General features: G+C 46.4%; 1 protein-coding gene across 3 annotated transcripts in view; it reads right to left on the bottom strand.

Annotated features, from left to right (window-relative positions):
- Positions 1 to 11721, bottom strand: part of REG (proteasome regulator gamma) — a 40146-nt gene extending 28425 nt beyond the window's left edge. The window contains exons 1-4 of one of the 3 annotated variants that reach the window (XM_075894779.1): positions 11561 to 11721; positions 10705 to 10733; positions 8060 to 8122; positions 7895 to 7990 (exon numbers count right to left, since the gene is read on the bottom strand). In XM_075894779.1, the coding sequence (XP_075750894.1) occupies positions 7895 to 7990; positions 8060 to 8122; positions 10705 to 10733; positions 11561 to 11624 (252 nt within the window). In that variant the 5' untranslated portion in view covers positions 11625 to 11721. Of the gene's footprint in view, positions 1 to 7894; positions 7991 to 8059; positions 8123 to 10704; positions 10738 to 11026; positions 11078 to 11325; positions 11460 to 11560 lie in introns of those variants that run through there. The other 2 variants (XM_075894795.1, XM_075894784.1) reach the window with 2 other exon arrangements.
- Positions 11722 to 13447: the final 1726 nt, after the last annotated feature.

The raw sequence follows: 13447 nt of genomic DNA, 5'->3' as shown, positions 1-13447 counted from the left end.
CACGTGCTCATGTTTTCCTTAAGATTCAACACTGTAGCTTAAGTAAAAGGCAGCTTTACGCAGCAAGCGAATGTAAGGAAAAACACGAAGGCCTAGCACACACCATTACGAGCACTGCTGAAAAAAGTTCCACATTCTCTAATTCATGTTAGTTCAAGCTCAAGAAGAGAGAACACACAGCTGCTGCACAGTTTGTAACGAATAAAGGTTAGCCCGAGTGACTGATGACATATAGCGAACGTGCTCATTATGAGAGTGCCAGGCACAATCTATTTTCGAAGTGGTGTGTCCCTGGCAGGGAGCAACCCTTCCTAATGAGGGGTGGAAGTGAACTTGACATGTTTTGGAGCAGCTCAGGGAGCAGGAATAGTGCTGTTTTGGAGCAGGTTCGGAGCACCAAAGGTGTATTTTGAAGCCGCTTTCTAGGGTTAAACATCATCGTCAAATAAAATTATTTCTAGTAAATATAATTCCAATTGTTATCACTGAACATTCAGTTTTATGAGCTTACCAGACTTATCACATATAAACGGTATGTGTGTGCGAGAGATACAAAACATTCCCAATTCATACTCAGCGTGAAATGAAAACAAAAGAAAAATATTCTGGGTGGTAAAAGCATAAATATATACCTTGACGCGAATGTATACCGTATTTACTCGCATAATAGGCGCACCCCTAGTTTGGTCGCGGAAAATTCGATTTTTTTTAATTCCGCGCATAATAGGCGCACCCCGAACTTGGCCGTGATCAGAAACGATTCTACCCCCCAGCGGTACAGTTGGAACGCGGTCCCCGTACCCTGAAGAAAAAAAGAAGGCAAATCGACGAGCAAATAAAAAAAATTCGAAGTGCAACGACCTAACCAACGTGTTTGTCGAAATAAAACTTGAAAAAAAAAAAAGCGTCCATGAGCGGAAAAAAAAAAACGGCTGTTCCATCAATTACTGATACCCCCCAAATCGCCGCACTTTTTGGAGGTCACGTGTACAACGCCGGGGGCTCGATCGCCATCACCAACATACGTTATACGTTAGCTACCGCCTTACGTTATTTTTAAACGTAAGACGCTCCCAAAGGCAAAATTCCCTCAAGGCATCTACGTCAGAGTCCAGCAAAAAGGCTGGATGAGCGCGGAACTCATGGTGGATTGGGTGAAAACAGTCTGGGGTCGGCGGCCGGGTGGTCTGTTGTTGCCGTCCATGCTTGTCCTGGACAGTTTTCGTGGGCACCTAGTAGACCGCGTACGAGATGAGCTAAAGGAGCTGCGCACAGATCTGGCAGTGATTCCGGGCGGCCTCACATCGATACTGCAGCCTTTGGACGTGTCCTTGAATAAACCTTTCAAGGACAATGTTCGAAGGCTGTACACCACCTGGATGGCTGGAGGTCAACATCAGCTGACTACAGGTGGTAAGATTAAGAGGTCGCCTGTGGAAATGCTGTGCGCTTGGATCGTGGAAGCGTGGCAGGCGATCTCCGACGAAGTCATCAGGAAAAGCTTCAAGAAGACGGGTATCTCGAACGCACTGGATGCGAGTGAGGATGACATGTTGTGGGGTGCGGATGATTCGGACACCGAAAACGAATCCCCGCTCGGCGAGGATGAATGTGTTATCTCCGACTCGGACTCCGAATAGGGAAAAGGAGGAACAGCTACGACTTTTGTGTAAATAAATTTTACGCGTGTGTGTGCAGTTGACGGCTCTCGCTTGTTCATTAAAAGGTACGTAGGTATGTTTGTTTTATGCTGAATTAATTGGTAAACGATAAAGTCGCCTTTTACTTGACAATTGTGCAGATTTAAAGCGCGAGAAACGAGTTGAAAAAAAGTTTCGAAAATTTTACCCCGCGTAATTGGCGCACCCCTAACTTCGAGCCGGATTTTCTGAAAAAAAAGTGCGCCTATTATGCGAGTAAATACGATATACTACAAGGAGTCTTGCTAGTCTCCGCAGTGTATCACCTGATGTGCGAAATGAAGTATAAATAATCGTGGCGCACTTCGCTTGCCAGAAGTTTGTTACCTCACCGCTATTTAAACACACTACTCTAATCATCTGTGCTTGGCCTGGAGCAAAGCAGGGAGAAGGGTTTCTCACAGCAAGTCCACGCAAACGGTATAGAGAGCCACCTGGCAGCAACGGCGGGCAGCATAGGCACCAAGTTGCACGCAACTAACCATGAGATGATCCAAGTCCACGCAAATGCTGTGTGTTTCAATGCAACTGTCAGTTGTCACTTAGTATCAACACACAGTAGAGAAGCGCCCATATGTATCGCGTGAAGCCAATAGTGTCCTTTACATTGTTACGTATCCCGGACCCTGTAACAGTTTCAAAATGCTCTTTGGCGTCACCCCTGCGTGCTGTAAAATGATCGTGCGAGAGTGCTTGCCCAGTATCTTTTTGGCACCTTGGCAAAAAAGGAAGAAAATACTTTCTGGTGGGTACTTTGGGCCACATCTGCTGTGCACTGCGTTTGCTTGTTGGCGGCAATGGGGCACGTCAGGATATGCACATTTGCACTTCTAAACAAGCACTGGCCATGAATGCACATAATTACAAAGTGGTAGAACGCCACTGGATATAATGCGGCAGTGTCCTTTGTGTAGCTAATGCTCGGTGTTGGCTCGGTCAACGATAATATTCAGCTAGTTTTGGCAGTTTACACTTCCATGGACTTAGCAAATCGACAATAGTGGAATTTTCGTTTATGTGCAGCCTGGCACAGCAAGTAAGATTAGAGCAGCACTTCCAACCCTGCCTAATGCATTACTTTTGGAAGTAACCGTGTCACACTGGCCAATTCTGTAAGCAATAAAATGAATAACTTAGTACTCAATATGTAGACCTAACAACAGGTTGAATGAACTGGTCACTTTTATGAAGCACTCCCATTCGATATCAGAGTGCCTGGGAACAAGCATGCTGTATGAGCCCACATCACTGTTGCTAATTGTTAAGGGGCAGATCCAGCCACTCATTTTAGGGGAGGGGCGGTCACCTGAAGTAACACCAGAGAGGGGGCGTGGTCATTACTTTTTATTGTCATAGCAATTACATTGACACAGTGTGATTTCAAGTTTTGCACGCTAAATGATACTTATGCCAATCGGATGGTTTTGCGACGCACGCGCCTGCGGGACCCAGCAGCGCGCGACCCAGGGTAGGAAGAAGTGAGCACTCGGGACTGCTAGGAGATTTCGTTCTAGCTGCTTTATTATTTTCGGGCACAAGTTCACCCTACGTACGTTGGTTAATTAAGAGTGTTATTTTAAATGTGCGTTACAAATTTGGTGGAAGTGCTTGGAGTGATGCCAAGCCCCTCTCGAGTGACGGAACACAGTCCAGAGCCACTGCGACTTGGATCCAACGAGCCGACGCCTGTTCATCAGCGCCGCAGTCGACGCCTGTGTGGTGAGGGTCCTGAATTTTCACCTTTGTCGACTTCCCTTCGAACCTCAGTGGCTGTGAACGGGTACGCAACCGACTTGACAGCTCAGGCCACTCCAGCCAACATTGTAGTGAAACAGCCAATGCTACCAAAGCCTTTCCACGGCGAAAGCTACGAGAACGCAGAGGACTGGCTTGAATACATTGAACACGTCGCAAAGGCTAACGGATACGGGGAAGAGCGCAAACTTGGAAGTGTTTACTTTTGGCAGGAAGATAGCGCACGAACGTGGTATGAAAACCACGCAGCTGCCTTCAGGCCGTGGGATGACTTTCACAAGAGCTGCTCGCTCCTTTCCTGAACACAGACCACAAAGAGAGCCAAAGTTGCGCTACAGACAAGAAATCAGTGCAATAATGAAAGTGTGGCCATGTATGCGGAAGATATGTCTCGCCTATTCCGCCGAGCGGATCCAAATATGAGCAAAGACCGGCAGCTGCGTTACCTGATGCGAGGCATGAAGCAAAAACTCTTTGCCGGACCAATGGAAGCCCGCCCCACACCATCGCAGAGTTTCGTTCCGAGGCAACAACAATGAATAGGATGCTACAACAACGAGCAAGGATGTACAACCGGGATGCGATCATCATTTCTCTGGACGTATTGCCTCCAGTCATCAGCAACAGCATGGAAGCACTACGCGAGCTAGTGTGGTCTGTTGTGCGAGAAGAGCTCCAGAAACAGCGCCTTGACCAGAACGCTCCGAAGATATCGTCTCTGGCCGACGTGATCCGTGAGGAGGTTGAACCTTAGAGTAATGCACAGCCAGAACCACCGCTACAACACCCGCCGAAAATTACCTATGCCGATGTGCTACTGCGAAGATCTCCAAGACGTGCGGACGTCACGGCCGCTACAGCTATGCAGTACCCGATGCCACCGAGCACCTTGCAGTTACTGGCGGAGAGGCGACTAAGAAAGAGCGATATCTGGCACACTCTCAACAGAATACCGTTTTGTTACCACTGTGGGGAGGCTGGTCACCTCTACCGAACGTACCACCACCGCCAAGCAGGACTAAGTGGTTTTCGTGTCAATGCACTTTGACCACGAAATGGTTAGCGCCCCTTCGAAATTGAGGAATACCTGTCGAGTCGTCAAAGCTCAAGTGGCTTCCAACGACACCAACCTCGAGCAACGACCACGGGGAGGTATAAGTCGCCAAACCCCCGAATTTCAACAAGCTCCCCAAGGTCTCGTTCCCTAAGCCCGCGTCGGGAAAACTAGAGTCAGTGACCTGTGAAGGCAAGGCTTGCCATGACGATCCATCAGCTGGACATTTAGGAGCAAGCATTACATTACCTCGCATCCGCACTAAATACTACTGGCCGAAGTTGCTCAACTCTGTACGACACTGTCAGAACTTGCAGAGACGTAAAGCCCCACCGTTAAAACCAGCAAGTCTCCTTCAACCGGTAGAACCACCAGTGGCCATATTCAAGCAAGTGGGAAAGGACTTACTGGGCCCACTTCTACGTCGTCATCGGAAAAACGGTGGATAATAGTTGCGATTGACTCTCTAACCCGTTATGCCGAGACAGTGACTTTTGTTAATCAGCCATTGAAGTAGCCGAATTCTTCGTCTCAACATCGTATTGCTGCTTGGAGCTCCGAAAGTGTTGATCACTGACCGAGGAACTGCATTTACGGTCAACCTGACGAAGGCTATTATGAAATTGACGCACACCAGTCATAGGAAAACGATGGCATACCATCCTCAAGCGAACGGTCTTACTGAACGGCAGAACAGAACGCTTGCCGATGTGTTGTTAATGTATGTGAATAAATAGTACCCTGTGCAACATTCGCTTATAACACCGCGATGCAAGAGACAACACGGATGATGCCATTCCAACTTGTTTTTTGCCGGATGATAACGACACCTTTAGATGCAAATGTTACCTATTGACGAGACGTCCGAGAATGACTATCATGTTCACGACCACATACAAAAAGCAGAAGCCAGACAACTGTCACGAGATAGTATTTTTCAACAGCAGAAAACCGACAGGCACCAATACAATCTGCAACGAAGGGACGTCCAGTATGCACCAGGAGACGGAGTATGGGTAGGGATTCCCGTACCGATACGTGGCCTATCAGAAAAGCTGCTTCGCCGCTATTTCAGTCCGTACAGAGTGCTCCGTAGCGTCGGCTGGCTCAACTACGAAGTTATGCCTGGGGGACACATCACAGCGGCGGCATCGTACAGAAACTGTGCACGTCGTCAGGATTGATTGGTAAGTGGGGTTTACCGTCCCAAACCACCATATGATTATGAGAGACGCCGTAGTGGAGGGCTCCGGAAATTTAGACCATCTGAGGTTCTTTAACGTGCACCCAAATCTGAGCACACGGACCTACAGCATTTTCGCCTCCATCGAAAATGCAGCCGCCGCAGCCGGGATTCGATCCCGCCACCTGTGGGTCAGCAGCCAAGTACCTTAGCCACTAGACCACCACGGTGGGGCCACGCCGTCAAGATGAAACCATATTACGACAGGCGATGAAACACCGGAACACAACGCTGTTCGACCTTAACTGCATCCACGACAAGGTATTATAAATGACCGCCATGCAACCAGTTTGTCACAAGCATCGAGACGATGCACTCTAGAAAGGGGGACAATCGATGACAGTGTGATTTCAAGTTACGCGCTCTAGATGATGCTTATGCCAAACAGATGGCTTGCGGCAAACACGCCTGCGGGACCCAGCAGAGCGCGACTAGGGGTATAAAGAAGTGAGCTCTTGGGATTGCTAGGAGATTACGTTCTAGCTGCTTGATTATTTTTGGGCACAAGTTCGCCCTACCTATGCTGATTAATTAAAAGTGTGCTTTTAATTGTGCGTTACAATATGGACACCCTCAGCTGGATCTTGCCGCCGGCGTCACCATCTCCGTATATGAATACTTATCTACATATATGTAAACACAAGAAAGAAAAATAATTCATAAAAAGACTTCAGCGCGCGGAATCGAACTTGGGACATCTTATTCGCGAATGTGAGGCGATAACCACCGAGCCACGGAGAAGCACCTTCTTCAATGTTCAAACGGCGAGCTATCACTTACCGCTGCTGATGGGCATCTCGGGGGGAACTATCGTGTTTTTAGCATTACCAGCCAGATGGTGAAATGAGCGGGCATGGAGTAAAGGTCACTGCACAGCTCGTCGCGATGCGTGCTCACCTCCCACGTGTGCTTTGCTCAGTGCAGGGAAAGGGCCTTATCCCAACACTTATCCTGTGGTGGGGGAGAATCGCGCGCCTTCGACTTTGACCGGAACGATTGTGTTCAGTGGCCGGGCGCATGAAGATCACATCGCCCTGGGCAGGCCTCGTTTGCGGAAAGAGCGCATTTTTCAAACACAGAGGAGTAGCAACTGGGACACTTGTTCGTTCACACTCATATCCGTAGCTATGATTACGTTTCATGCGTCGTTCTTGTTTAAACAGCACATTAATGGTCGAGGTGTAAACATTTTTAGTTGGCTCTCGTCCTGTGTGTGTGTGTTATTTTCGTGCAACTTTTGTGCGTGAGCAGCACGCTGCATGTTTCGATCTGCTTGCCGTTCTCAACGTCACATTCCAAGTTGTTGCTATTGCATTCCTTGCTTTTAAACTGACTTTTTTGCATTTTTATTAGCGGAAAACCTTTTTCATAGCTACTGTTAATGTGTGCGCCCAGTGGTTTCACTCATTAGTCCTAATTGGTGATAGGAGGTGGTCTACAAGAACTGTGAAGGGTGGGGTTTCTGACAAAGATTGGGGGGTTGATACAGCAATAAACCCATCAACTTTAATCCTTGTCCATTCCCAAAGTCGGGACTGTCACACATGGAAGTCACGTGCATTAAATTAAAATATCACCTCCAAGAAACTAACGCAAGCTTCACTGGGCCCCATGATGCAGTATCATGAGCAGCTTTAAAAAAGTGAATATACAAAGGCAACAGTACAACTCTTGCTGTGCACACATTCTGGCACATTTTTCACCTTTTTATGGGTATCACCATTGACAAATACCATTCTTAAAGCCACAAAAAGCTGCCATAGACCCTTGCAACGTTTGGTGCACAGAAGCTCTGCCTCAAAACAGAAACAAAAGTGTCAGACCAAACTAAGTTGAAGAGAGAAATAAAATACAACTGTTTCGGTGCCCTGACCTGTTTCTGGCAAGTCTTTTGTACTGGCTGCAATATCACAAGTCAAACTTGCAAAGCTGTGGTTGTTGATGATATGTGGGGTTTAACGTCCCAAAACCACCATATGATTATGAGAGACGCCGTAGTGGAGGGCTCCGGAAATTTAGACCACCTGGGGTTCTTTAACGTGCACTCAAATCTGAGCACACGGGCCTACAACATTTCCGCCTCCATCGGAAATGCAGCCGCAGCAAAAGCTGTGGTTGTACATCATGCATCACGACTCTTACCAAATCAGCCTCGTGGTTGATGAATGGGGGTTCAGGCACTGGAATGTTGATATCCACATGTACAGCTGCAAGGTCTGTCTTCGAAAATTTATCTGTCTGCAACAAACATGACACAAAAACACCGTAGGAACTGATCTGGCCCTTAAAATGCGACAATGTACATACTTTTAGCAAGGTTTCCAGCTCCAGTATCTTTTCAGGAAATTTGTGCAAAACCAACTCCTCTGCCTGCGAAACCGAAAAAAAATTAAAGAATGGATTCCAGAAGCTGGCACTGGGATTGAAAACCGTGCAGTGCCTCACGCCTCCACTTAAACATTACTTCACAAGCATGCAAGTACTGCAAAAATCACCTTCCCGTAACATGTAAACTTCGCGCGTGACACGCACTTAAATTTATTGTTAAAATATAAACCACATTTTGATGTAGTCATGCTAAAGCAGTGCTAAACCATTGATCGTACCCCTTTTGCAAGAACAGTGTGGCTAGGGTTACGCCCAGACGTAACTGTAAGCACCGCAATCATTACGTCCAGACATAACTATAGCCAGCGCTATTGTTAAGTCCAGCCGTGACTATCGCAAACGATAGCGCTACGTCCAGACATAACTTCAGCCACTGCTTGTGTTACGTCCACGGTCCCACGGTGACGTTTGCATCTGCTACAGTAACGTTTGGCACTGCCACTCGCCGAATTAAGCGGTCGTAAGCTCGTATTCACCGATTTACCGGAATCACTTGTGTGTTGAAAGCTGCATCGTTTATTGTGCCAGACTTTCTCGCGTATCAGCAGTTCTGCTGAGACAGACCAGCTGACGAGCTTTTGGATGACGTTGCCGGTACTACTCCACCGTATCGGGTGCTGCCTTTTTGTTAGCTTCCTTGAAGCGGTCAACAAGGGGAGCAATCATGATGGAGCCCTGCTCACACCACGGTTAGTGGTAAACAGCGGCTCTCCAACTGGATGCAAGTACGGTTCGCGTGCTTGTTCTGAAGTATAAAACCGTCACCATGTTACACCCATATGGTAACGGTAGTTACAGCTGTCCCGCGTCGTGACATGTAAAGATTTCGTCATCCGAAAACCTCATCCGTCTAATTTTAATGGCGCAGCCCGCACCAATATATTATCTATAAAGGTGTTCTGTAGAAGTACCTCTAAACGTTGGCCAGCGCAGCCTACTTGTAGCGCATTGCCACTTGTAGCAGCCTGTAGCCGCGATATTAGGCTACAGGTGACAGCAGCAATTTTGGAAGAATTTATCGTGGTTTTATATACATTATTGTGAATAACTGTTGGTTGATCACATGGTTTGCATTATTTAAGAACCTCTCATTTATTTTGCACCGATATTGAGCATTGACAGCCTGTTTTAGGCCTGTATTGACCACAGCGCGATCACGTCACATCAGACAGTGGATGGACGACACGTACACTTGAAATGTAGAATATAGATTCCAGTTGTCGAGCGACAAAAAGACATTTAGGGGTGCAATGGTAAAAAGCTGAAAAAATCACCTCAGAACACAAAACGAATTGTCACTGAGGCCACAGAGTTTTCTGTGGGAAACTATGACTCATAGAGTTAATACACAGACTCTGCAGGAAAAGCTCCCAATAGCGCTCATGCTGCGATAATCTTGCAGTGCGCTTTCGTCGCTAACACTCACTATTTTGCTACAGCAGAAATGTACGGCGCTGTAGCAACGCGGTTTTGCGCGTCCGCCGCGGCCACAAAAGCTATTTCCTTTAGGAAAAAAAAAATAAATATATATAAGCAACACCCTTCGAACAACAATGCTGCACTGTTTAAAAAAATAATTGCGCAAAAAAAATGAATGAAAATTTTTTAGTAAAGCTTGAACCAACGACCGCACTGTTCTGCACGTGCTGCGTTAGCTCGCCACGCCACAGCTGCCGATTGGTTTGGTGGGTTTAACACGACGGTTTTGTATTGTCACGCTGGACATAACTCTACGTCTTATTTTTACGCAACTCCACGTCTTATTTTACTTTAACGGTTTATATCGTTACGCCGGGACGTAGCTTTTGCGAAAGGTGAAAGTTACGACCAGCCGTAACGATGATTAGCTGCTAAGGTTACGTCCGTCGTGTGGTTCACATTATAATCATTTCGCAGTCTCGGAGGTTTGCTCGTGTTGGTTGAACGTGGGACCTCCGCGTCGTGAGCGCGAGGCGTTACCACGAAGCCACCGTGGGATACCTGTTTGCTCGTGTGCCACTGGGATAATCTCGCTTTGCGGTGCGCTCGCTACAGCAGAACTGTACGGCGCTGTAGCAACGCGGTTTTGCGCGTCCGCCGAGGCGACGAAGGCTATTTTCTTTAAGAAAAAAAAAATATATATATATATATATATAAGCGGCACCCTAGGAACATTAATGCTGCAATTTTTAGAAGAATACTTGCGCAAAAAAAGAATAAAATTAAAATATTTGGTTAAACTTGAACTAACCACCTCACCATCCTGCACGAGCTGCGCTAGCCGACTACGCCAGTGCTGCCCATCGGTTTCGGCGAGTTTAACCAGCCGGTTTTGTATTATTGTCACGCTGGACGTAACTTTAACGGCTTCTATCGTTACGTCTAGACGTAACGCTGACACTTCGTTGCAAGAAAGTGCACAACTCGCGCGCGATATTAAAATTACAAAGGTTACGTTATGTTGTCAAAAAGAAACAAAAGATAATCTAATGCATGCATATTTAAAGCAGCGACATTCACTCCGGGCACCTTGGAAATTTCCACGAGCCATGCATCAACACAAAATGAAACGAGTGGTTACTCACTTCTTTTTTAAGTCTTTCTTTGTACTCTTCTACCTAAAGGTAAAAAAAAAAAAGTGATGTATAGCGGTTAGAGGTCAGTTCAAAAACTGCCAAGGGTAGACCGAAAACTCTAACAGAAACGACATCAAAAACAACAGACATATCAGCAGTGCCCACAGAGGTTCTCGTGAGCGCGCACGTCACATCTTGGCGCCAGCGAAACTATCGCTCGCCTCGAAAACATCAACCCAGACATTATGCTCGTGTCACAACTCGGACACGGTGGTCGCAGTTTGTGCTAACGCGGAAGAGTCGCCGTATTAAAGCGCGAAATACAAAACACCTCGAGGCGAGGTGGCTCACGCCAGGAAAGTGCCATCAGAGACGCCGCGGCGACGGCACAGCAAGGCGCACTGAGCAGCTCGCAACGTTTTTGACGTCGACGCTGGCGTCCTGCGAGTAATCCGGACAATCTTTGTGCCAACCAAAGTCATACACTGGTGTCCTAAACCGTCAAGAAGGTGTTCACAAAGCCACTAGGCTTAGTAATTCATTGGGCAACCCACGATATCCAAACAAAGCAACACTGCGCACGGTGACGAAGTGTGTCGGAAACGGGATAACATGCAGAGGAAACTTTACCTTTGGGTTTGTTTCTCTGGCCATTACAGAGCTTCGGCTTTTGACTTTAATGGAATGTGGGATAAATCGTGTTTTTCCAGCCTGGGACAGGCGCCTACACGCTGCATCGGAGCGCCGAACGGAAGTCGCTACGGCGCATGCCCATTGCGAAACGGAACTCTCCACGATCCGGCGAGGAGCGAGTGCGAGAAAAGACGTTTCATCGCGCACAAATAACAGCGGAAACAAGCGCCACTTGCCTTAATCCTTCCTGGCGTAGACGCTGAAAGCCTTTCGGCGGTGGCGAACAACGATTCCATCTTCTTGGTGGCCTTCTAGAGTTTCAACAAGGGCGGTGGAGTGGTGAGGTGCGGATACTTTTGCGCGTTTTGCGCAAACTAAAAAAAAGGAAAGAAAGTAAGTCGAAGGGAAAACGATGCGACTCGAGCCGCCTGGCGACGTTCTCTGGAATTTCGGCAGGCGTCAAAATTTTTATCGCAAAGAGGATGTCAGCCCATAGTAGGTAGCGTGCGCAGTCTTTAAGGCCGCAATTATTTCGGAAGTATGGTTTATATATTTGCCGCTGGTTGATTGGTACACCCACCCACACAAAAATACACGAACAACAAAACCCGCAGTTTTGTTGGTCTGAATTTCGTGCAATTCTGCGAATACATCAAGGATACCACGTGGACAGCGCGACGTCTTGGTGAACAGCTCGAAGACCAGAAAGGTTCTGTTTGAGATGCCATCGAAATAGAAAAAAAAAATCTTTAGAGGCATCTGGTGGCGCAAAACCAGCCCGATTTTCATATCTCGGTTTGTATGCTGTTCAGAAATGCGTCGGCAACAGAGCATCAGCTCACCAGAAAAAATAAAAATAGCAATTGGTATACCTTCAGCTTGCAACTCCTTACTCGAGTACATAATTGCACCATGCATTAAAGAATTTACCCCATTCTACGTTAATATTGTTTAATTCGTTCACAAGTTTATCGAACTTAGGCTATGTTCGACTAATGCATATGAATAGAGGCTGATATTTTATAAGTAGTCTCCTTGACACAAAATGGTACTTACAGTGAAGAAGAGCCACGTAATTGTCTTTAAACAACAACAGCAGTAAAAACCGAGAACACTTTTCTTTTTCATTCAGAGAAATTGAGAAGAAACCATTTTCTGAAAACCATTATTGATGTGCACTCCAAGGCAACACGGGTCATGGGGTGGCTACGGACGCTCGCAAACCGACTGTAAAGCGGGTTTAAAAAGAGATGTGCTAATAATGATATATAAACTTTATGTGCGGCCTATCATGGAATTCGCATGTGTATTATTTTCTGGCAGAGCAGCTCATAAAATGAGACCCCTAATACTGCTGGAATGAGAAGCGTTGTGTTTGTGTCTAGGTGTACCAAAATTTGTTGCAAATAACGTGTTGTATCTGGAAGCTTGCCTACCTTTTCTGCTAGATAGGTGTAAAATTCTTACTGTGCAAGCATTCTTAAAGATATACAGTTCACACCAAAGACTCTCATTTTACGTTTTCATTCAAAAACCGGCTTCATTTTTCGAAACACAATGGTAGCGACTACACACCCCGCAAATAATATTTGCACAAGCGCTACTACAGCAACTGAATGTAAAAATTAAACATATTGGTCCAATTTAACTTAAAGTCAATGCTTAGCATACAATTTGATGATGTATTTCCTCATAACGCGAAATAATTGGCACATAGGTACTTAAATGACCAGTTAGCAGATTATCTAGCTCACCTAGAGATAAGCAATATCATTGCGACTGATGCATCTTTGTCATAAGAAAAGGCTGGGGTTGGCATCTTCTCTCCTTCTTTGGACTGGTCTTTTTCGATTCGACTCCTATATTATACCCGTATTCATTGCAGAATTATTGACTATTGTTCTTGCCCTACGCAAATTGCCCTCAAGCGAATCATTAGCAGTTATCATTACAGATTCGTTATCAGTATGTAATGCACTTTCTGCGGCAGCAAATGCAGAGCTGATGAATACGTTTTGGCATTTAGTACCGAAAAACGTAAAAAAAATCTGCATTTGCTACGGGTACCGGGCCACCGTGGATTATATTTGAACGAAATGGCGGACTCTTTAGCAGCAGT

The sequence above is a fragment of the Rhipicephalus microplus genome, chromosome 1 (genome assembly GCF_043290135.1).
Source record: "Rhipicephalus microplus isolate Deutch F79 chromosome 1, USDA_Rmic, whole genome shotgun sequence".
In the NCBI taxonomy this organism is placed as follows: Eukaryota; Metazoa; Arthropoda; class Arachnida; order Ixodida; family Ixodidae; genus Rhipicephalus; species Rhipicephalus microplus.
This window is presented reverse-complemented; position numbering and strand designations above follow the sequence as displayed.